The sequence below is a fragment of the Nyctibius grandis genome, chromosome 20 (assembly GCF_013368605.1).
Source record: "Nyctibius grandis isolate bNycGra1 chromosome 20, bNycGra1.pri, whole genome shotgun sequence".
Classification (NCBI taxonomy): Eukaryota; Metazoa; Chordata; class Aves; order Nyctibiiformes; family Nyctibiidae; genus Nyctibius; species Nyctibius grandis.
In genome coordinates this window covers 148,035-173,318 of record NC_090677.1, presented here as the reverse complement: position 1 = coordinate 173,318, position 25,284 = coordinate 148,035, and the positions used below count along the sequence as shown (strand labels likewise).

Here is a 25,284-nt window from a genome sequence, read left to right as displayed (position 1 = left end):
GTGGGGACATGCAACTAGATGCAGTGTTACCGCAGGGTGAGAGGCACAGATGTCCCCCCTCCATGTGCCACCAGCAACACCAGCCCTAGGACACATAAAGCCACCAAGGAAATGGTAACAAAATAGTTTTAATTCTGCTTTATCAAAAGAACTTAACACTGTGCATGTAAACTTGAACATACGTATCGTGTTTCCTTGAAGAAGGTGCGGATCCAGTGGCAGACCCCTGTAGTCACATGAGCACACAGGCCTTTTGAACGGAGAGAAAACCAGTTCAAACCCATGTTCCTGGTTGCACCCGTGTTCCTGCTCCGCAGCTCCCAGCTCAGAGAGAAGCAAAGCCCAGACTGGGGTGCTAAAGCTGTGGTGATTCCCTCCTCTTGCACACCTAACTCAGGCTTCTGAAGTGGTGGCTGAGGAAGGAGAGAGGGACGGAGGAGGCTTTTGCAGAAGGCACCAAGCATTACGCACACGTTGCTGCAGGACTTCAAACCGCAGGAGCATCCCCAGGTGTCCCTCAGACCACATGGGGAGGAGGTGGCTGATGTGCACCCAACCAGAGCAGGATGACATTTAGCCAGAGTGACAGCCACCAATGGCAAAGCCATAAATCCACCTGGACGGCTGCAGGGAGGCCCAGCAAGGCCCTGAGCAAGGCTCAGGAGGGAAGCAGCCCCTCCTGCAGTGGCCTGGGAGGCTTTCCTGCTCCTTGCACGGGCACCTCACTTCCATCACAGCAGGAGAGCTGTGAGCTGCCTGGTTATTGCTTCTAGTGGTTCCCCTCCTGCCCTTGCTTCTTGTTATCTCCAGGCTGGTGGAACCTACCCTGTCCACCCAGCCTGATGCCCAGGGTTTGATGCCAGCAGTTGGTAGTGCCCGACCCCAGTGACTACCACATGGAGACAAGCCCACGTGCCTTCCAGAAGCGCTCCTGTTCTAAAAAGCCTGCCTTCGTCTCAAAATTCAACCAAAGCGGCTGCTGCAAGCCAGCAACACTGGGGAGGTGGAGGGTCAAAGAGATGCGACTCCACTGGCTCCTCAAAGCCCTTCCCACAGGAGAAAGGGGACCTTGCAACTCAAACAGCACTTCCAGGAGACATTTCAAACACCACAGCTACGAAATACGCTGTCAACTCGCCTGCCCCAGTACCCTTCCCCTGCGGACGGTACTGCAGGGTCTAATGGTGCTAACGCCGTGCCTGCCCGCTCCTCTCCTACCCTCAGCCACGGATTTCAGCTCTGCCCTGCCTGCTGGCTGAGCTGCCTCCCAGCACCACATGCAGACATCCTTCCTGCTCCTCTGCCCACCAGTGCTCTTCAAAGGCTGCTCTTTGCCAGGAGGGCACTGTTTGCCCAAGCCTTCAGCAGGTGAAGACATGAGCGCCCCCATGCAAAAGCTCGGCTTAGTGCTCCCCATGCTGGGATCTGCAAGGCACACGGCTGTGCCACAACCCCTGTGCACCAGGCGTGTACAGCAAAAACTGGAGAAACCTCTCCTCTGGCCAACAGCAGTACCCTTCCTCTCATCCTCAGAGCATGAGGAAGCGCGCTCTCCCACGACCTCTCTGGAAGCCAGGATTGGTGCTCAGCACCTTCAGCTGGCCTCTCACTGAAGCAGGGTCCTGGTCCCTGGCTGCTGCCATGGCTGGGTTTGAAGAGTAGCTGGTACCCTGGAGCAGAGCACCAACTGGGCCTTGGGAGTTTGCAGACACATGGATGAAAGAAAGACTACCTGAAACTGCTACAAAGCCTCACAGTCGTGTATTACCCAAGCTGTCCAGCAGTGGCAGCAGGAGGCAGGGTCAATGTATCCCTGCTCTGCCCAGAGATGGAGGAGAAGCAGGCAGAGCAGGAGCTGAGACAGCGTAAGGCACCGTATGTTACCAAACTTCCTTGAGGAGAGACACTGCCATCCTCCGAATTAAGCCACACGGGACAGGAAAGCAGCACTGCAACGCCTGAAGACAACACAACTCGTTTGGGGAAGTCGTTAGCAGAGGTGAAGTTCAGGCCGTTTGGTTTGGGTTGAATGTTTCACCAAAGCAAGAGCTAAGCACGTTCCTCCCCATGCCAGGAGGCTGCAGATGGTGCCAGGAACATCTCAATGACAGCACCAACTGGCTCATCACCACCAACCAGATGCGTGCCCGGAGTGTCACAACCAGCCTGTCCGGTGAACCGCACCAGTGCCAAACGCTGCACATGGCTGCACCTGAGGGGACGGGAGAGCAGGATGAACGTACAGATACTCCAGGCTGGTGGAGGAGAGATGGTCTCTGAACATGCAGTGGGTTCAGAGGCAGGCAATGCTGTGGTGCTACTAGGTGGGGAACGGTGTTCCAGCTCAAGCTCTTGCCAGCTGCTTCCCCAGCCATAGTATTCTGCGATTGTCACAGAACACAAGAAGAAACAGGTCCTAGAAACAAGCACGTCCTCACAGGCAAAGGCGAGGACAGAGGAAAAGAGTAAAGCAGACCGTACCAGCAGATTTCCCCTCCAAGAACACGTCTTTGTCTTTTTCTCACTCTGCAGTGGCACACGGGGAGCAGGGGTTGGGTATACTACAGCACACACCAGGAGAAAAGATCATCCTGCTCGCGAGTCAAAAGCTCTGTGAGGCAGCAAAGCCTTGCCAGCGACAAGAGGACCAGAGACAGACTGCCCACCACGGCTGTTCAAGGACACATGAGGCAGGTCCCTCTTCTTCTTGGGGTGGTGGATTTTGCACTGGGGAGTAGCGATGCCTCGTCTACTTCGCAGCTGAGGTGTCAAACGTCTGATCTGGTGCAGAGCAGGGTCCCTTCACTCTTCTCTTCCCCTTCACTTTGCCAGCAAGGCAGAGCAGTGGAAATTTAGCCCCCTTTCCCTGGTGAAAAGGCCTACAGGGAGGCTCGGATCTGAGCAAAGATTTCCCAGCTCTGTTCCCAACCAGCTGCTCCACGCACTCTGAAATGTGGTTTAGGGAGCAAGGTGAGACCCAGCCACCCAGTTGAAATGTACTACAGTCAGTCACAGGCAGCCAGTGTGAGGCTCTTGCTTGGAGAGGGGGAGTTACCGAAGCCCGTTAGAGATTGCTTGCTCCGAGTCGTTATCTAGTGCCACTGCCTACAGGAAAGAAGATTATGGCTATGCAGATCCTATTCGAATAACCTATTCCACACCAAAGCACTCCTCGCCCTCATCAGGAACACGCAGCCTCCACAGGCCAAGGAGAGCCCGCTCCACTGGAGTCCTTGAGGAGAGTCACATAGCGCCGGTAGAAACCTGCCTCGGAGTCCACAAAGTGAAGCTTCATCAGCAGGACGAAGGAGACCTCTTCGCTCAGCCTTAGCGAGGAGCGCTGGGGAATGACCAGTGTGCAGCAACATAGCGCTCAAAGCCACATCTCCTACCTCCAGAGTAATGCTTGCGAAATAATTGCACCTACTGCGGAAGGCTTTCCTGGTGTCTGTCTTTTAATATTCCAGTATTGGTATGTTAGTACAGGATTATCCCTCATTTGGAAGCACCAAGTTAAACAGGGGAAGAGGCAGAGCACTTGCAATGTGTTGCTAGAAGAAAAATCAACCCAACTGCCACCTATACACAAGATGTCCACGCACGCGCTGCATCTGCCCCACCAGCTGGGCAACATCCCCGTTCACAGCTGGGCTGGCTGTTGAGCTATACCGGTTATCTTTCTACCTCCATCAACCAGTGCTTTCCTTTGCTCTGAGGTGGCTTTCTCCAGAGGTCTCCGGGGCCTCCTGTGAAGGAAGGTTGGTTTCTTGGGCAGTCCTCCGATTGGCTTGCTGGAAGGCACAGGAATCCAGAAACACACTGGGGATGCGGTCACCAAAGTACAGCTTGCTGTTCGCAGCTATCGCTTGGTATTTCATTAGTTCCAGATACTCAGGGGTAAGTTTCAGCTACAAAAAGAGAAACCAGAGACTGTAAGAGACAACCTTCTGGGCCCCACATCATTAGAATTCATCTCAGGCAGCTGCTTCCTGGGATGTGGGCTGTTAAATCAAGTGTTTTTCCAGTGCTGCCCACCTGAATCTAATCTCCTGTGCAGAGGAAAAGAGTAAGCAAGTCCTCTTCTGACCAGCTTTCAAGCGCTCACCTTGTTGGAATCAGCCAGCTTCCGAGCACTGTAGTACTCCGCATCAGCTTTTGCCTTCTCTCTTGCTAGGAACGCAGCGTCTAACACCGCAAGAGAGGAGGGACAGGGAAAGAAGCGTTAGCAAGTGAACAGGCCCACCACATCGTGCACCTGAGCCTTTGTCCCATGGGGACGAGCTCATCCAGGCGTGCCTGTGACACAGCCTGGCCGGCCGTGTACCTGCACTGCTGGCTTCTTGGAGAGGTACCTGCAAAGGGGAGGAACGACCCCAGTGCATAACCTTGCACCCTTTATTATTTTTGCAGGATGACAATGCCTGTGAGCCCAGTTCTGAGGTTCTTCTACCTGCCACCACCCTTCGCTGGAAGACGACCCCAGCAGCACAGTTACCTTCAATCTCAGAAATTCGCTTCTCTGTTTCCTTCTCCATAATCTTCTGTTGATAATGAATCCTGGCCACCTGAGCAGCCTTCTCTGCCTCTGCAATCACAACAGGCTCTGCTCAGACATTTGCTTCTCAGGGCTTGAGCATCAGCACCCTGACCCCAGCACCTGGTTGCAGAACCTGCCACGCGAGTAGTTTGCTCTCTGTGCTCAGATCCTACAGTGCCAGTTTGCACTCCATGCAATAGTTACAGAAACAAAACACAGTGCTGATGTTTCTAGAGTTGCACTGGCTGACATCACCCTGGCACAGGGGCTTCAAACCCAAGCAGCTTTTCTGCGAGAGCTGTTACCTCTTGACCCACTGTAGCAGGAGCCCTACTGTAGGATAGAGGTGTTTGCTGCTATGGGGAGGGAGGGGGGATGTAGATACAGCAGCACAAACACTCATGTTTTCTAAATGACTCTTGGTGCAGCCTGGCCATGCCTCCTTCAGGGAGCTGTCAGCGATGCAAAACAACGTCCTAACCCGGCTTACTGGGGGATGTAGGAATGGATATGCAGTCTGCCCCCGTCCGCTACTGCTCCCAACTGGTGACATACCAATGAGCGCTTTCTTCCGGTCCGTCTCTGCCTCCTTCTCTACTACCTTCTGCTTCTGGGCTGCAATCAGCAGCTTGGTCTTCTCAGCCTCCCTGCAGGGTGAAAAACAATATCACAGGGGAACAGAGCTGGGGAGCAGCTCTGCAAACCAGGGCATGAGAGAGAGGCCAGGGGAACAAGAAGCCAAAGAGATGCCAGCATCATGTCCTCACAGCCACGAGGAGGAGACCAGCTCTGTCTTCAGCTGTATGAGCACATGCGTAGCCAGCAGGTCAAAGGAAGGGATTATTCCCCCTCTCTGTTTGGCACTGGTGAGGCCACATCTGGATGCTATATACAGCCTGAGGCCCTCAGGATGAGGAGCGAGTCCAGCGCAGGGCTGCTGCAGATGTGGGGTGGAGGCCAGGGCATACAAGGAGAGGCTGGGGGAGCTGGGCTTGCTCAGACAGACACAAGGAGGCGAAGGGGCATCCAACAGCATCTCCCGCTGCCCAAAGGGGTCCTGGAGGTGCAGGGGCCAGACCCTGCTCAGAGGGGCACAGCGAGAGCCCCAGAGGCACTGGCACAAGCTGCAGCACGGGAAACCCCGGCCAACCCCAAGGAAACAGCCCATCCCCATGTGAGCGGGGCGTCCCTGGGACAGGGTCCCAAGCAGTGGGGGATCCCCATCCTCTGGGGATGCCCTGAATCACTGAGACATGGACCTCAGTGACCTGCTGCAGCTGTGGCATTGGCCCTGCTTTGGGAAGGGGCTTGGACAGAAGACCTCCACTGGTACCTATCAGCCTAAAATCTGCCTGCACTTCTGCAAGTTTGCTGGTGAAGAGCTCATGGGTGAGACGAGACCCCTGAGCCCTGAATTCAGTTTACAAGTCTTCCACAGGTTTCTCTGTAGCACCTCAGTGTACCCACTACAAAAAGGAGTAGGAACACAGCCTCGATACAGACTCTGTACACGCTAACAACCATCTTCGTGAAGGGATGAAAGGCTTCAAGGTGAAAGAGCTATGAAGAAACAGAATGCACAAGTGCACCTAGCCAAGCACACGCTGACTAGAGCCCACCTCTCACCTTCTGAGCACCAGGTAAGAGTTTTCTAATAGCATTATGCCTGTGCTGGACCCTCAAAACCAATTCATACAATTTTATGTAGGCTACTCACATTAGCTCAAAATTTCTTCTGATGGCTTCTGGGATTTTGGGTTTCGTAACACGCACAGCCTATGGAAAAAAAAAAGCGAGTGCATTTTAAATTAAACATTTTGATGCAAGCTGCATAACTAAGGAATGTCTTTGCAAAACCAGCTGTAGTGCTATGGACATCTCCACAGTGATCCAGTCCTCTTGTACAAAACAGCTGAGCACAGCCACTCTCACAGACGTGCCTTACATTTGTATTTGCTGACTTGCTGTCATCTATGTGATGAAGTAATGCCTGTGGAATAGACTGCTAAAGAGGTCCAGCACCTTTGTTAGAAGTAGTTTAGTTCTCCACCCCAAAGACTCTTCAAACATCACCAGACAACACTTCCCAAAGTACTGCTCAAGAAAGGGGCTCACAAACCCAATGAAATTAAATTGCACGAGCGAGACTTGCAAAACAGAAGCAGGGCTACGAGCTCAGGAATGGGCTTCCCAGGAGAAAAGCTTGCAAAAGCGACCACACAATGAGAGACATAGCCATGAAGATAGGGGAGAGCAGCAGGGCATGGGTGGCAGCTGGGAACTGCTGTTGTTTGCAACTGCAGATCACCAAGAGCGATGAGCATGGCAATGCCGACACCGCAACCCCGGTACGTGCCAGAGACAGCAGGTAAGCTGCTCTGCAGAGGACTCTCTGAAATACGAGGGGAAACACCTCCAGAGGCAGGACCAGGAGCTACCGCTGCTCAGCTGACATGTGACATGTTGTGTGGCTCATTACTGAGCTTTGGGAGATGCAGATTGACAGTCCATGGCCGTACAATTGCTTCACAACCCTCCTACATCTCCACTGTAGATGTAGTGCTGAACCTGCTGCTTCTCTCTGGGGTCAGTAAGCCTACAAAGAACCAAGGGGTTCCACAGCGGGGAATGGGATACGGACACGTCCAGGCAAGTCTTTGTATGCAGTGTGAAAAGGGAACTGTTTCCATACGACAGGCACCCTGGCCCTGGCAAACACACCCTGCGTGGAGAGAAGGAGCCAGCCTGTCATCAAAGCAGGCTCAGGAATCACAGAACGGTTTGGGTTGGAAGGGACTTTAAAGACCATCCAGTTCCAACCCCCCTCCACGGGCAGGGACACCTTCCACCAGACCAGGTTGCTCCAAGCCCCATCCAACCTGGCCTTGAACACTGCCAGGGAGGGGGCAGCCACAGCTTCTCTGGGCAACCTGGGCCAGCGTCTCACCACCCTCACAGGAAAGAATGTCTTCCTCATATCTCATCTAAATCTACCCTCTGTCAGTTTAAAACTGTTGTCCTTGTCACTACAAGCCTCGGTAAAAAGTCTTCCTCCACCTTTAAGCGCCCTTTATATACTGAAAGGCTGCAGTAAGGTCTCTCTGGAGCTCTCTCTTCTCCAGGCTGAACCACAACTCTGCTGCTTCCCTGAACAAGCAAAGAAAGTAGATTTATGGGACATCAGACCAGAGCATCCTTCCGTGAAAGGATTTTTCTAAGCTCTTACCAGGGGCAAAGCCTCTCCAAGTCCCTAGAAATGTACGGCATGCAGAAAGCTCACCTCACCAGCCACTGCAGGGTGATATTCTTTCTACCTCCATAATATCCCCTGGACCAAAACAAAGATCGGTTTCCAGAAGCGTGGCTTTTCCAACATAGGGAAGATTCCTCTGTTATCAGGAAAGCCACCAGCTTTTAGAAAATCTCCACTAGCTGCTTCTTCTTCAAGCCAATGGCTCGATCTATTTAATGGTGAAATCTACTTAAATCTACTAGATGGAAACACTACTAACATTTGCCTATTTCCAGTTATTAGGGACGTTCCTTGACCCCTGCCATCTTTCAAAGAGAAGAGAGTGGCTTCATGACGGTGCAGGCCAGCAACTCAGCACCCTGGGATGCATCCCACCTGGTTCTACAGACTCACGTGTGTCCATCTGCTCTTCAGAGGCTTCACCTCTGGAGACTCTGCTGCTAGTGTAAGGAGTGGGGAGGCCCATGTGCAGACCTTGCTAGAAGGAAGTCAAAGGTGTCGAGTACTTCAGACTTTTCCATGTCCTTGGTCACTACGTCCCCTGCTCCACAGCTTCCTTGACCTTCCTTTTGCTGTTGATACACCTCAGAAGCCCTCCACGTTGCCCTACACTGCCATCATTAGGTCCAAGTCTAGCTGAGCTTTGGTTTTCCTAACTCTGTCCTTGTGCTCGCAGTTCAACTACCTTTACTCCTCCCAGCTCATCTATCCCTACTCTACTTTTTGTGAATTTCCTTTCTGCTTTTCAGCTCAGTCAGGAGCTCCTTGTTCATCCACACCATACTCCTGTCTCACCTGCTTGACTTTCCAAACTTCGAGGTGTCCTTGGCAATGAAGTGCAGCCTCCTGGCTTCCTTTGCTGACCATGGCAGTCTCCACAGGACCCTGCCAAGCACATCTTGCACAAACTGAGTTCTGCTCTCCTTAAGCCCAGGCCCGTAATTCTCCTGTTCACCTTACTCCCGAGCACCTTGAACTCACCACCGCAACAGCTGCTACAGCTCACACTGCTACCAGACTTCACCTCTCAACCAGTTCTTCGTTGTTTCTAAAAGGTCCAGCAGAGCACGTCCCCCAGTCAGCTTTGCTCATCAGTGCCAAAATCTGTGTTGAACACTCTTCAGATACATCCAGCATGGCTTGCACCCAGCCCTATTGCCCTTCCAGTGGACGCTGAGGTGGTCAGAGACCTGCATGAGTACTAGGGTATGTGATCATGATGCTTCCCCTCTGGTATTCTACGGGCAGCTTTACCTACTTCATCTTACTAAGTGGGTGGTCTGCAGCAGACAAGGACCATGTGGTCCTCCATGTTGGTCTGATTCTTACCTATATTACCTCTTATCTCAGCTGTTCATCACCCATCCCAAAGCAAAGCTCCACATGATTTGAGACAGTCCTTTGCAGACAGCACAACCCTGCTGCCTCAGCTTCTCAGCCTGTCCTCGCTAGAGAGCCTGCACCCATCCACAGCAGCACTGCACCCACATGAGTCCCGGGACTGCACATGGGCATGGATTTCCAGTTTCTCAGGTTTGTTTCCCAGGATGTATGTTTCTGTCCAGACTACTGAGACAAGCCCCAGGGTGTGCTGTGGGAAGTACAGGAGCCTCCACACTACGACACTGTCCCTAGACACTTCTTACCATCCACTGGCCTCCACTTCTCTTCAGGCTGTGGTCACTGTTCCAGTTAGGAAAGAAAGTTTTGCATCAGGCAACTTGGAGGACTTGTGAAGGTTTCATTTACGTTAAATAGTTTTAATGAACTTACAAATAAATGCTGTTAATTCCCTCTAACAGCACGTTTTCAATAATGAACTGTTTTCTGTGTCACTTCTTTCAAAACTGAATTGTCAGTGATCTCTGAGATACTCATGCAGACAAACATGCTCTTCAGAAGGAGAGCGTTATGCCCAAATACAGAATTATTTCTCTTAGAGCTCACAAAACAATTCAGTTCTAGGTACAGTTAAGTTAATCTGGGTTACACAGCTGCATGGGGAGAGTTTAAAGAAAGCCCAGCTCTCCACCAAAGTAGCAGGTGACAAGAGACACAGCAGCATGGCAGAGCTGTAAGCTGAGGCACAATTTTACTGGAGACAAGGGTGCAGCTCTGTTTTGAAAGGGAACAATAGGAACACGAGGGGACAATCAGTGTCTCTTAAGTACTAGAGATGAACCAGTTTCCTCACTAGTTATGGGACCTCTTCAAACTGCTGGTCTGGTGAGCTCAGCCTGGGCTGATGCACGCAGGGTATCATTCAACTTTTGACCAACAGTGAAGACTGGGTGTGCCAAATTGAGATGGGATAGTGTACGTTGGAGAACAGATTTAGCTCTGTAGTTAACATCTCCCAGAAAAGAGCTGTGAGCTTTGCTTACGCCCTTCCATACCCCAAGATCAAAAAGGGCCTTTACATTATGACAATAATTGTGATGGATGATGAACTTTTGCAGGAAATCTCTCTGTGACGTACAGCGCAAGTTAACTTGGATATTTGGAAGAGCAGTGCCATCTCAGCTTCCCTGTGATAAGACACTGCCTGTGGTTCACCCTCATCAAAACAGAGCAAGCCTACGCACAAAGGAGCCGCAAAGCAGAACAGTATTTATCGTAGCATTTCTCGTGCTGTCAACGGGAGGCTTTCCCTCCCTGCATGCAGCCAGCCAGCCTAGCTAAATGTGGCAACAAGAACGGCAAAATTGATTCAGTCTCACTCCTCTCTACAGCGGAAATCCCCAGAGATTTCCATCTTAGCCCTTGAAAGCCTAAGGTGTATTTTTCCCAGTTGGTTGCCCTGAACTTCAACATGCCAAAAAGTCAGTATGTCCCATAGCCGAGCTAAGATTAAACATGATTTCCTAACATTAAGTGTAAGCAGAAAATCACTTAAGATATAACATCCTTCCCTATCTCTGGTACAAGTGCAGAAAAGCTGAAGATCTCTTTTCTCTCACAAGTACCTGTAGGAACTGCATTGGCACGCTGGAGCACCCAGCTCTGCATGGGTGCCAAAGGTAGTTTAAAGAAAAACATTTTCTTGCTCCTTGCAAATTAAATCCAACACCTGCGGGTCTGTGGCCTAAAAGGTCCTTTTCTCCACCCTGCAGGTCTTCCCCTAACATAAAACTAGCGTTTAGAAGTGGTCGCTCTCATATGGACAGTCTTCAACTGACAAACCTCAACTCAAGGCTCAACTATTTTAGGCTCAACTACATAACTTCGGTTAAGTAGAAAACTGAAGCAAGAAACCTCATCAATCTAGTGAAAGGTGAGCAAATCAGAGGTGGGAAAAAGAATACTCTTTGCTAGGGAATGAACCTACCTGGATCGTGAGACCTGGTGCCATGACATTGAGATCCTTCTGCAGGGCCAACTTCAGATTCTCATCTATCTGATCTGTGTTTGGAGGACAAGAAAGAGACTGCTTAGCTTACCATCATTTTTCCTACAGTTTGTGTGGCAGAGAGTCAGCTGGCCTTGAAGAGCAGGTAACTCTAAGGTGAAAGATAAAGATGCTTTTTGAGATCATTCAGTACATTGTTTCCCTTCCTATACCCTCTGGAAAATGTTCCCAAGAGCAGAGCCACATGCTAGTGTCTCTAGAAAGGCTCAGCTATTGCTGAACTCATGGTATCTGAGCTGAGGGCAAATGGCTTTCAGCATCTCAGCAAGAAAAAGCACCCAGAGCCTGCTGTAGGAATCTATCGCTTCCTAGTCGGAGCCACACCAACCCCGCTGCCAGCAGCAAGCTCTGCTCTAAGTCTCTAGGGACCTGCAGGAGCCAGTACTTGCTTCTGAAAAAATGCATTTTGTCACTCACAAGCTCCAAGATCCTTCTGCAGAAATGGGCAGTTATGAAGGGATTAAGCTGCATGTACCACGAGAAACTCCTCTCTGACTATAGATATTTGGCAAGTCTGAGTACAGCATTCAAATACTGACAGTCTCTTAATGTTAAAACTCTGACAACCTTTTGTCTTCCATAAACCCATTTTCCCCTGCTCTGCCACTCAAAAAGGAACGTGTTGCTGTGGTCTTTGCCGGCACAGGTAGGTACCAAGAAGCAGAGCATTAAATTTGCTAATTCCTGAAGCACTGCTACCCCCTTGTGAAAAACTAGAGCGTTGCAATGAACTGATAGCACACCCCTTCCAGCTCTCGCTTGGTAAGAACAACCAGAAGGAAGCTTTTAAAGTGAAAAAGTCAATTCAGAAACAGAACAGGGGCCTAAAAGTAGAAGTAGATGAGAAAACCCCATTATCATAGTGAAGGCGATGGGCATGACTGCATGCACAAGAGCAAAGTGGCTACTTTGTGTGTCCAGAATTCAGTCCTAAGTGAAAAAGGACTGAAATCAAATTCCCACGTGCACATGTGGAAAGACAAGGAAACCTGAACCACTGAAGAGTAAAGTTACAAGGGAAGGGACATATGGATATATAAGGAGCTGGATTACAGACTGCAGCTCCAGCACAGAGGCTGTTTGCTCACAGAGCCTGATGTAACATATTCCACAGCAGAACAGGGAGATCACACAGCCCTTGGTGGGTGCATCCAGTTGCCATTCACTTACCGAACAGCTCAATGTATACTTCCTGCAGGGTATGGGCACTGCAGAACTGATTCAGCTCATGATGAATTTTATTGAAGATCAAGGTCTTATCGTAGTCTGCAGTGTAGTTTCTCACAATATCGTACACTGAGGAAGTAAGAGAATTATCACAGGTCATCGCTGACATGTACTGCTTTCTGCTATGCCACAACCACAAAACAACAGCTCAGGCTATCAGGGAAGCAGTGCAGCACTGGAACAGGCGGGTGGGGGATCCCCATCCTTGGGAGTTTTCAGGACTTGGTTGGACAAAGCCACAGCTGCCCTGCCCAGCCGTTAGTGAGAAGTCAGAGGAGAAACCTGCAGATGTCCCCTCCACCAGTGCTGCTGGGATTATAGCACTTCAAAAAGCAGAGGAATTACAGCAAGATACACTGCATGCTCCTGTTTTACGAGTGAAAAATCATAAAAATCTGAAAATCAGCAAATGAAACAGTAAAGCCTGTCCAGGACTTGCATGCACAGGAACAGGTACTACTATAAAGTGAAAACAAGTTATCACTCCCACAATTACAACATGAATTCACCCTTCAGTGCCTCAGTAATGGTAGCGTTTTGCGTTAAGCTATGCTGCTGAAAAAAAAAGTTGTGTGGGTTTTTGGTTCGGCAGCTGGTGAAATAAGAAGGTAAGAGGCTCCTACACAGGCTTTGCCTTTGTAATTTTCCCAGGAGCTGAGCTGGCAAGCACCTGGGGGCTTCGTCCCATGTATTTAGTTTCACAGGTGGTCTCCCCTTCAGCAGCAAGGTACGGACTGCTTGAGCACCCATCACATTACACATTGGGGGAGAAGCAATCCTAGAATTTATTTTCATCTGTGCAAATCTGTGGCTCTTTGAAAAGCTTGCAGACACACACATGAAACTAAGTGCTACGGTACTGGGAACCACGGGGATAACAAGAGACAGAAAATGGAAGTCTTGCAAACCAAGACTGGCTACAGGATGAGTGAAGACAGTCACAGCGCTGCTTGTTGGAACATGACGGGAAATACCTGCATACGGTGCCAATTTATTCACAACTTCTATTCGATCAATGTAGATCATAACACCGCCACTGGAGTGAAAAAGAGAATTCATGAATTATTACTGCAACTGTTAACAGTGGTCAATATTTAAAGCAAAGTCATCTTTTCCCCCTCTCTTACTAAATCCTACTAAACTTACCCAGACCAATTCTGACTTCTCGAGCGTTTTGCAATGAGATGTCAGCAAACCCCAGCTTTGTACAGACCGGTCCCTCTCTCTGCATAAATCACAATCGTGCTCCAGCAAGCCTGCAAAGCACTTTCACTTCACTTTGTTTTCTCCTACTTTGCCAGCAAAAGGAAAACATTTTTCAATGGGAATGTAGCTGCAACTATCAGAAAGGAGGAGACCAGCACAATGAAGGGAAGGCAACAAGGGCAGCAGACGACACCTGCGAGCAGCAGAGCAGACACAAGCTGCAGATGCACCACAGCTCTTCCAGGCAGCAAATATATTTTAAGTAGAAAAGCCCTTAGTTTAAGTTCATGCATTTACTAATGCCAGCAGGAACCTGACCAGGCCCCTGTTAGAAAGGAAGAAACCAGCACGTAACAGACTTTAATTCACGTTCCCTGCATCGGTATCATGTTCCAAACAGCTCCCCGGTAACACCGCAACCACACACGCACGCCCAGGCATGTGCACTGTCAAGCAGCTCCAGACACCTCATCGGAAGAAGCCTGCAGGCAGTCCTCTCCCCAAGGGACCACGCGCTGCCGGACCAGCAGAGAAAAGAGGGCTTGATCCCAGCCTCTGCTCTTACTGGTGTGGCTTTCAGCAGGTCATGCCCACCCCTGGGTTCCTGTGGCACCGGGGAAAAGCACAAACTTAATTTTCAACAACTCCTTAAGTCTCTCAAGAGCATCTTTTTAAAGCACTCTTGGGCTTTTCTCCTCAGGGCAAAGGCAAATCACAAATGAGAGGCTTTAGCAGAAACTGTTGAGACAGCTGCTCCCCAGAAGCAGACCTCACACATCTGCAAACTTAGTCTCTGTGGCGTTTTCACTCAAACTATGCCCCATGACCAACTCGGTTTCTTATTTGGCAGATGTTCATCTCTGGCAGTTGAAAGCGAAGTCTGCAGGAAAATCACCTGAACTTGCCCACATCTGTGCTCTTTTAGAAAAGGTCTCCCATGCACAGCCCGCGTTCGCTCCACAAACCTGCCTGCTTCATGGCAAGCTACAAGCTAAAAACATTAGTGAGGGACTGAACTTGCCTGCTGGAAGGGACAAGCCAGCAGAAGACATATTTGTGGCTAAAGAGAGACTTATTTCCCAGTGAGATATTACTGTTAAGAGTATTAATCTCTTTTTCACTCAAGATTTCTCTTTAGGCCATGGTCATTCTTGCTGGCTCTCTCTTAAGAGCCTTTACTATTATTTTTAAATAAATAGGCTTATGGATCCTTTACAGGTATGTCAGGCTACACAAGCAGTTATAATGGCACGGTATACAGGCTTTTCTCCGTCTCATCTGTTCTGCACTCTAACTGTCCCACCACATCCAATAAAATGACTGTTTATCATCGCAAGTGATGTCCAACAGCATTCCTTGTGATCTTCTGACCGTGCTTTCATCCTCCTGATTTGGTCCAGTCACCTTATGACATCTCCACCAGGACAGGGAAACCCAGCTACCATCTTGGGGTATCTTCTAGATATCCTGGTGAGGAATCAAAGCAGAGTGTGTGGGCTTCTTCCACCAGAATCTCCTCCACTGCACATCCTTACGTTGGGGTCCTTTTGGCATTTCAATTACAAATACCTTAAAGGTGGGTGTCAGGAGGATGGGACAGACTCTTCCCAGTGGTGCCCAGTGACAGGACAAGGGGCAACGGACACAAACTGAAACATGGGAAGTTCCATCTCAATATGAGGAAAAACTTCTTTACCTTGAGGGTGCCAGAGCCCAGGAACAGGCTGCCCAGGGAGGGTGGGGAGTCTCCTTCTCTGGCGATATTCAAAACCCGCCAGGACGCAACCCTGTGCAACGTGCTCTGGGTGACCCTGCTTTGGCAGGGGGTTGGACTGGATGGTCTCCAGAGATGCCTTCCAACCCCAACCAGTCTGTGATTCTACAGGGATGTTAGAAGGAAAAACAGAGTACCTGAGACAATCTGCCTCCTACACAGGACTCATCCACAGACCCTCATCATCTCATGTACAAGAAAGGCTGGCACCTCAGACCAGAGAGGACTGCCTGCTGCCCGTCTGACTCAACCAGCACTACCCACAGCAACCCTGCCAAGGATCTCAACCAGCGTGGGTCAACAGGGTGGGGCGTAAGCGAATTTTATCAGTCGTGTTGGTCAGGCAATGGCTTTGAGGAAACAGGTGCCACTCGGAGTCCAAATACGCTGGCCACCTACTTCCCCACTGAGGGCTTAAGGTTAAACCAAGCCTACAAAGCACTTACACTGTGTTTTCCAGCCAGCCAGCCAGCTGCTGGAGTCATCATTTCACATCGTGCAGTGGGGAGGGCCCTCTGGACCTTGCTGCTGTAAACCCAGGAGCCAAACTGAACTGTAACACTCTGATCTTAAAGCGAGCATCTCGGACAAGACACCCTCTTCAACAGCGTGGTCCAGAAGATGTCAGTAAACTCCTGGGGGGCAGGAGATACTGTCCTGGGCAGTTTCAGGACATTTGCTCTGGCAGAGCATCATGCACTGATTTGGGGTAATTCACGCACCTTGTTGACCTGGAACTGTACAAATACTGTCACCATCCGCAGCTGCTTTACTTGCCCTGTGACACCTATGGCTTAAACGCTGGCTCAGACAGTGCTCTTTCCATTCCAACAAGCCACTACCAGTCTCAGAACATCCTCGTTTGCCAAAGCCTGCTTCCTGCCACACGCAAGGCAGGGCAACTCCCACGGGGAGACTTCCAGTGCTTGCAACTCTCCACCACAGCTTCCGCAGCCTTTCAAACGCTGGCGTTTGCGGCCTCTGTAAGGGCTACTCGCACCCTGTGAGGTCCTCACGAGGCTGGTCAGCCAGAGCAGCACTGAGTTGAGCAGGTTCTTTGGTTGAGGAGAGAGGAACAAGAAGAAATCCACTTGAATTCTGAAAGGAGGATCCACATGTAGGCTGTGTGCACCTGGAGGCAGTAACAGTGCCTAACTTTACAGGACAAGATGAAAGTGTGCAGGGGACCAACACACACTAGGCAGGCGTTTCAGCAGACCTTCGAGCGTCTCATACATTTCAGGATTTTAGCTTATTCCAGGCCAGGAGAAGACAAGGAAAAAACTGAAGGACGTTGCCATAAAAAAAGAGGTTGTAAAAAAAGGCGAAGGTTTAATGCTTATTGCTAGAGCTGACCACAAACAAGCCCAGATCAGAGGTGAAGCAATCAGAGCATGTAAAAATTGGGCTCAAGGGTCAGATCTGGTCTGTCTACAGATACAGGGATTAATGCAATACATCCACTTGCAATATTCGTGAGACATTTCCCCACGTGACTGGCTAACAAACAGGGATCTGTCCCACAAGAGTATTCCTCCAGCGCTCCGTTTGCGTTCCTGCCAACGATCCGCAGCATGAGCACAAGACGACTCTCACACCTTTGCAAATAAATATCTAATGCTTGAGCAATATTACTGCTTAGCATCCTGGCTATTTACTGTTTCTTGGCATTGCAAAAACCTGTACAATATTTAGCACGATTCTTTTCATTAAAGTTTATAAGAAAAATGCTACTTACCTAGTTCTCTCACGCAATATTTGCACGACACCATTTTCAACCCATTTATTGTATTCCACAATTAATATACTTGTGAGTACATTAATTCTCGATTAATTCTTTGAGTCAGTCCTTTGGAATACTTTGCTCTTCTAAAACTAGTTTATTGAACTGATTTTCCATCTGTTTTTGGAAATCAGCAGACCTGCCACAAGGAAACCGCTGAACTTTCTAAGGAACTGTGCCCACATTTTCTTGCTGGGGAAAGCCAGAAATCACAGACACTAGAGGCAATTTATAGCTTAGAGCACATCATATTCTACCTGCTGTAATGAAACGGTTTTCATCTCTGGGGTGACAGCTGTTTCATGAAAAACAGTCATCTGGTACCAAAGTATTTTAAAATCTGTATTTAATGTATTCACTTATTGCTGTCAAGTATAAATGGGACAGGTAAGGCAGAAATTGGGGACGGGACACGCACTCAGCCATTCAGAAGCTTCCTAATGTAGACAAGGATACCGGGAAGAGGAATATTAATATCGTGGCAGAGAAACTCAGCCTTTGAAGTCTGATGGTTTAATATACAATTACAGAAGTTTAAACTGTTTAGGATCTATTCTCGTAATGAACTTTGAAACGGGATAGTGAAATTTCAGATTTGATCCATCTGTTATTTATAAGCTTAATGTTTTATTATGGAAATGTGGATTCAAAGCTTGGGCACGGAGCAGTTGCAGACTTTGATTCCAAATACAGCGAATTTAAAGGCTCCTGAAGTAACACCTTACAAAAGGACAGGGCTGCTGGGACCTTTGGTCTGAGGTGTATTCAATTATTAACTAAGAACTACTTCACCAGCTGTTTAGGGTTTTAAAGTGTGTTTATTACCTGTAACCTCACAACCACCTGCATTGCACAACTGAATCCCGCAATGCTGAAATGCAACAGGAACGTAATGAACTAACTATACAGAATTAAACAGGATATTTAGCTCCTAAATCACAGACGCACAGAACAGTCGAGGCTGGCAAGGACCTCTGGAGGTCATCTTCTCCAGCCTCCCTGCCCAAGCAGGGTCAAAGCAGCACAGTTTAATTTTGACTGTGTTAGCGTGTCTCACGTGGTTCAGCTTCAGCGGAAAGCTTTGCTGGGTCTCTTGAGAAGGCCGGAAGGGCTGCAGGGCACCATCCCTGGCCCAGCGATGTGACGCTGTTTCACAACGTCCAGCACGTGAAGTATTACTCCTATTCATGCTACTTATGAGCTAAAAGTTGCCATTAAACACCTCGCTAAAACTCTGCTCTGGTGACTTATTTTTAATTAAAAGATACAGATATAGAACATAATGACTCTTACTCCTCCTTCCTGCAATTACTTTTCGCTTGACCTAAAGAATCTTCACCTGACCACAAAGCCCTGGCTGCAGCACTGAACACCTGCATTATTTACAGACGCTCCTGAAAGAGGTTTGAGATCTAACACTAAAACCAGCTAGAGCCCAGGAGAACTTTATGTTAACATTTAAGCCCAAGTGCTGTCTAATGAGTTGCTATAGGAATAATTCCAAGAACTCATTTCAGTAAGGGCTAAAGCAGATCAAAATTAACTCTGCCTCATTAATGTTGCCGCTAACGTTCAATTTTTAATTTCAACATGGTTGTTATGCGTCATCATTCAAGTCATACTGACTTTTTTTTAAACAGAAATATTGCTGAGTACCCTAGAGCTAAAAGACAAGGAGAATCACCAGTTTTGTTTTTATCCTGAAGAAACCAATTCAGTCATCGCTTTAACTCATGAATGAACCAACACAACAGGATCTGCAACCCAGCCCAACTAGCCCTCTCCTTCTGTTACTTCTGCTTGTTAACACTGTACAGATCTGTGCTGACAAAAGGATCAGCCTTATTATGAAGCAGGCAGGCACCACCCATGCAGAGGATTCTTCTTTATTCCTTCTCAGTCTTTTCTTTCTGTCAGGTGAAACGTCAATTCCAAAAATGCCCAAACAATTCCAGGAGACTCATTTTCTTGAGCTGTTTTTGAAAGGAACCATCTCCCATCAAGAGGATTCCTATTCACCATTTACTTTTGCCCACTGCTGGGGTCAACACTTGTATTAGCTGCAAGGTTCAGACTAGAAATATCGCAAAGCAGAGGGAAGACCAAAGCACAAGCAACGGGCTATCAGAGTAATTGAGGGAAGAAACAAAGTAAAACCAAGAGAATATCACTATAAATGCAAATACCCGCTGAACATCCATTTCGGCGAAAGCCAGAGCACTCCCTCCCATACCTCCTGCTCTGTTATTTCCATGCATGATGTATGTTTGGGACTAATCTTAGGGTATGTGCCTTCCCTTTTCAGCCCCTGTGACACAGCACTGTAAATGACTAGCTGCAAACAACACGACAGAGTGCATCTGCTCATCACCAGAAGAAATACAAAGGAAAAACATACCTTGTTCCACAAGGCACGTTTTTCACTTCATCGGTCTGCAACGTGGTCTGAAATGAAAAGACAACCAGTGCTCACAAAACCTCTCTGTTCTCCAGCAAGATCATGCTGTGCCCGGACTCTCACAATTACACAGGAACATGGAGCCAAAACCACATCCTCTGCCTCCCTCCTGACTTTTGCAGGTGACAAGACTTCTTTTCAACTTGCCTTTTGGGAGACAGAAAGGCAGCTGTGCTCATTTCCCTGCTCTCAGCTTCTGCAGCTCTCCTGGGAAACAATTAGGGCCACAAACACTGTCCTCCCATAGCAAGACATCTCCTGTCCCAAGCAACACACACGAACGTTGCGGAGATTCCTCTGAAAGGATGAGTCCCAGCACACAGCTGGGTCTGGCTCCTAAAGTAGAAGGTACCAAAGGCTTCCCAGGAGCTGCTGCTCTGACTACCACATTACCGAGCCCCTCTGCAAACACCAGTTGCCCAAGTCAGCCCCTTCCAGCGATATCCCTACCGACATCTGCTCCCACTCAACCTCTTTCAAGATGAGAAGGTACTAACCTGCACGGATTTGAATGTGGTAATGAATGGGAGCATGATGTGGTAGCCTGGTCCGCTCGGACTCGTTAACAACGCACCGCCCCTACAGAGAGACAGAAATGGGGAAAAGGCTCAAGCAACTGGAAAATAGTTAAGTGCTGGCTTTGAGAGCGAGTGAGCACACACATTCAAACTGCCAGGAGTCACAGCTGTGGTAGCGCAAATTACATTACTCGCCTGCACCAAACTTGCCACCAATTCCCCTACAAAAGGGCTGACTGCGTACGATACTTGCCTGTACAACTCGACAATCATTTGCTTCAGTCCTGTGAGCAACTGACTTTCAGAGAAGGCAGATACTGCTAAATTCTTCCAGCGCTGCAACACTGCTGAGAGCTTCAAGAACAGATTTTCCTCTCTAAATAGTTCACTGGTAACCATGGAAAAATACAGCAGTTGATGCTATACCGCCAGTCTGGATTTCGACAAGGCATTCAGCACTGCCCCTTACCCAAAGCACAAAGAAAACCCACAGTCTCTTGTGGGGACTGGCAGGTGGTTAAAAGACAGGAGACAGAGGAGAGCTCTAAGCGAGCAATCCTCGTAGTGCTGTAAGGTCTCCTGCAGCGTCCCGCAAGGGCCTGAACTGTTCACAATGCTCATAGTCAAAGGACAGAGCAGCACAAAAGAAACTGGCCCGTGGTGGCGAGTGTGAAGGGTAGAAAAGACATGACAGAAATACAGCAGGAACTGCAAAAAAAGCAGAAAGGCTGGTGCCGAATTTCACCGTTCCTTTATTCAAATTTGAAGCAAAAGCCAGTCAAGAGGTAGCACTAAGTGACTACGACCACTCACTGTCGTGGACTGACAATAAGTTGCTCTACAGATGCCACTCAGGGCAGCTACGAGCCCCAGGTGAAACCCATCCCAGAGCCAGGGAGAAAGCCCACTTCAAAGCAACAACAAAGCGGGTGCTCTGGGCGGCCGACAGTTTTGGCACAGAGGTGACGGCCCTCGGTGTAAGAGGGAGAGACCAACAGACGTGAAAAGACTGGATGGACCAAGAGCTTTGGTCCTCTAAGCTTTGAAATCCAAATCGTGACTCAGAAAAGGGGAGGAAGGAGAGGGAGAAAAAGTAGCTGAGGAGTCAGAAAGCCCAAAACTCATAATGGTTCTGCACAGAGCGAGGCCGTCCAGGCCCGTGTTGTTTCTGGTGCAGGAGAGCAGAAACACCACACGGTCTGCCCACCTCGGGGCAACACCGGGAGGGGATGCACAGGAGAGAGCAATCACCTCGCGAGGTGACCTGGGGCCAGGGATGAACCCCAGCTGAGAGAGAAGCCGCGGGAAGGCTCCAGCAGGGAACAGTACCTGTAATACACAGCCAGGTGCCCCTCCTCAACCTTGTGGATGGAGGAGTAGAGGAAGAAGACGAGGAGTCCGGTGGCAGCTGCAAGGACGGCTCCAGCCCGGGCCATGGTCATCATCGCATCACCTGCGGGACACAGATCCTCGCCACCGGGCGCAGCGCGGGGCCTGGGCCACGGGGCGCCGGTTGTCCACCGTCGGCGCGAGGACCTTCACCCTCTCTCCTCTCTGACGGTGCCTCTGCCCCTTTTCCGCCAACAAAACCTCTCGGCTCTGGGGCCGGAGGCCAGGGAAGAGCCCCCGAGCGCCCCGCTGCCCCCGCCTCCCGCCCCGAGGCGGCGCTCCCCCCTCACGCTAATCGCAGCCGCCGAAGGCGCACGGCGAGCGGCGGCTGACGGGACGACAGGCCCTGGGCACACCCGCCGCACCGGGGCCGGCGGCCCGCAGGCTGCTCCCCGGGGACCCCGCCCCGCCCGCTCCGCAGCCGGTGACCTCGCCCCCCGGCCCCGGGAGCGGCGCACAGCCGGGAGCGGCCGGGCCTGCAGCGGGCACCGGGCCCCGCCGCCTCCCGCCCCGTACCTGCCGCCGCCGCGCGCCCACGTGCGCCCGAGGCCCCGCGCCCGCCCCGCCCCGCCGCGCACGCGCACCGCCCCCCGCTGCGCGGGGCGGGCTGGGCGGTGCAGGGGGGGCGGTGCGGGGCGCGCACCGATGGCGTCACGGCGCGCGGGAGCCGCCGCCATGTTGCCCGGCAACGGCGTGAGGGGCCCAGCGGCCCGCGGCGAGGGAGCACCCGGAGCCTTTCCACAGCGTTCGTTGCGGTTTATTCTCTTTAAAATACATATATATATAATCTATACATTCATATTACACACGCGAGCAGTCGTGACGAGCGGCGGGGCGGCCCCGGCCCCGAGGCAGCCGCCCCCCCTTCGCTCTCCTCCCGTCCTCTCCGGGAAAGGCCAGGGCCCTCGGCGCCGGCTCCCCGCACACCCACGGCCGGCTGGCGGCCCCCACGGGTGCGTCTCCGACAAGCAGGTTACTTGTTTACTTAAAAGGCCAAACTAGGCAAAAGAGCCTGTAAAAATGCTGGTTTGTTGCTGCCAAGGGTCTATCCACTACTGACCACCACCCTTGTAATCAGCTCCACTAAGGTTTACAAAAGACATGGCGATTGATGGACCAGTCCCCTCCAGCTCGTCACGTCGAAGGCTGCCAAGCCACCTCTCAGCATGCAGGCACTTTGCAGACAGCAGCACGTCAGCTCCTTTGGCTATTTCAGCCAGCTCCAGTCAAAACTCTGAAAGAAGCAGCAAAGCAACAACTGAAGTGCAGGAAATGGCTGTCGAACGTGTACTGACCAAGGACGCCCAGTATCCAGCATCTCTCTCTTCTCAGAGAGTCATAATTGATCTAACAGCTGAAAAGTAATCTCACAATTTCATGACTCGGCTTGCCCCTGATCTCCCGGGCAACTAGTGATAAGACAAGAGGACACAGCCTCAAGCTTCGCCAGGGGAGGTTCAGGTTGGACATTCGGAAGCATTTCTTCTCAGAAAGGGTCATTAGCCATTGGAAGGGGCTGCCCAGGGAGGTGGTGGAGTCACCATCTCTGGAGGGGTTTAAGAAAAGCCTGGCCATGGCACTTAGTGCCATGGTCTAGTTGCCATGGTGGTGTCAGGGCAACGGGTGGACTCAATGATCCCAGAGGGCTCTTCCAACCTGGTTGATTCTGTGATTCTGTGATGCAAAATCCCCCATACTTATTGCAGTGCTCAGGCATGTCACTGACTGTACTTGCTTTGGAAATGACATTTTGTGCCTGCACAACACCTACTGCCGGGGTTCCTAGTGCACCACAGGACATACTGGTAGTGCAAGAACACAAATGAAAAAGAAAGGCTCCAAGTCAAATCCATGCAAGAACAGAGAAAAGGTTCTTGTAATTACTCAGTTTTTTTTTTCCTCTGTTTTTTCCCAAGTGAATTGAAGAGGACAAACCCCATTTTCTGGTGCTTTTCTGTTGCCTAACTTCTGTTCCCTGATGCAAGGAAAAGGGGAAAGAAACCAAACATAACAAAACAGGCGCTGATCTGCAGAGCGTGATTCCACAACAACGAATAATGTTGCTGGGCTAAAACATGCCAGAGACAGATACTGCAGCTTGGAATGAGACAGGAGAGGTGATAAGAGACATGGATGATTAACAGGTAAGAAGCCAGTTATTCAGCTTCTTGCTCGTCTGCAGCCACAGCAAGGAGACAAGACAGAAGATTGTGTTACACCAACCCTGGCAGAGGGGAACAAATACTGACAAAGCATTCATCCACCAATGGATGAAGACCAGGGTATGCGTAATTAAGGCTGTTTTCCCTACTAACATAATTACTTTGCATTAATCAGTAGCTATTTTCATTTCCCCATTCATATTGCTCAATCCCTTGCTATTACAGTGTCATCTGCAACTCCCACTAATAAGTTTTCATTTCATCATCCCGAATAACTCAGTAACTCCAGTAAACTCTCAGTTCACTGTTTACTATTATTCATAAACATAAGAACATTAAAATGTTTACGAATGAAAATGTTTACGAATTTCAAGAGCTCCATTTCAGCAACCACCTCCGTTTCCCCAACCCTCTGCTCCTTGTTATTTCAGCAGTTACAATTGGTAAACAGTTCCAAGTTTTTTATCCCATGGGAATGGAAGTTATCCCTAAGGAGACCTTTAAGAAGCTTCTTGAAAATCCAAGTTACAGCAGATCAGTGGATCTTCCACTTCTCTACAGGACTGCAATAAATTTGTGAGACAATCTTACACTAACGGGAGCTGTATTGACTCTTCTCCATTAGAAACAGGTCAATCTACATGCCTAATTGCCTTTTTCTCATTGTATTTATACAGGTGCTTCCATGATACAGCCTCAAAAATCAGCTGAGAGACTCTTCCAAAAGACTGGTATTCTGTGGTGCTCTTCATTCTTCTGGTAACCGGGCTCTTTAGAGCAGTAACTTACTGGCCTCAATTAGTAGTTCAGGAACAAAGTTTCAGATTGCATCGAAACGTCTGAGTTATCGTTATCTGTAATTTCTTGCTATTTCAAATACCAATTTGTGCAAAGAGCCTTCTTAGGACTCTCTACAGCCCCACTTCTGCCATAAGGAGAGCTTCAGCTAATGATCAGGAAAGGGCTCTGGAAATGGAGAACCCCACCCACTCCAGTGCAGGGACACAAACCAGGAGTCTCCAGTTGAGAATGCAACCAGCATTCAGAGCAAGCTCTACCAGCCAGGGGGTCCCACAGAACCACACAGACCACTTGGCTGACACTGGCACCAACTGCTACCTTCCATAAGGACCAGCATGTTAGCGGAGTCCAGGAGGGATGGCAGACATCCCATGCCAGCCACAGCAATTCACATCATCACAAATGACCCTATGTAAAGAGTTCTCCACACCCCCAGGGGACCCTGCTGCGGCTCTTAAAAATCAGGTCCTCAGAGATACATCAAAAGACTTACCATCATGCTGTTGTTCTGCTCCTGTCTCACCTCCTGCAAAATACTGCTAAAGAGTTCGAGGTAATTCAGATTCTCTTCTATCACACGGACAAAATCTTCTCTGCAGGGAAGGGAAAGCATAAGATGACAGATTTAAAACACAAATAACACCAACATCAAAAGGCGCTGCAGTGAGGGGAAAAAAAAAAGCAAACCAAGAACCAAACAACCCAAAAAAATGATTTATAAAATTGTAGGAGCTACCTTGTAGGGCACAAAAACATGCCTTGAGGTG

The 25,284-nt window shown here is 49.7% G+C and overlaps 2 protein-coding genes across 2 annotated transcripts in view; both read right to left on the bottom strand.

The window, feature by feature from the left end:
* Positions 1-112: 112 nt before the first annotated feature.
* Positions 113-22,121, bottom strand: ERLIN1 (ER lipid raft associated 1). The gene is given in 13 exon segments (XM_068416539.1): positions 113-3,763; positions 3,765-3,908; positions 4,106-4,185; positions 4,496-4,585; positions 5,093-5,184; positions 6,255-6,313; positions 11,119-11,192; positions 12,370-12,495; positions 13,401-13,462; positions 19,588-19,634; positions 20,145-20,226; positions 21,495-21,618; positions 22,071-22,121. Coding segments are annotated over 12 exon segments (1,095 nt in total). The 5' UTR covers positions 21,611-21,618; positions 22,071-22,121; the 3' UTR covers positions 113-3,640.
* Positions 22,122-22,289: 168 nt separating this feature from the next.
* The window catches only part of CHUK (component of inhibitor of nuclear factor kappa B kinase complex), a 31,721-nt gene continuing 28,726 nt past the window's right edge, over positions 22,290-25,284 (bottom strand). Inside the window, exons 20-21 of the mRNA XM_068416726.1 lie at positions 25,011-25,110; positions 22,290-22,788 (exon numbers count right to left, since the gene is read on the bottom strand). Of these exons, the coding sequence (XP_068272827.1) occupies positions 22,762-22,788; positions 25,011-25,110 (127 nt within the window). The 3' untranslated portion in view covers positions 22,290-22,761. The remainder of the gene's footprint in view (positions 22,789-25,010; positions 25,111-25,284) is intronic.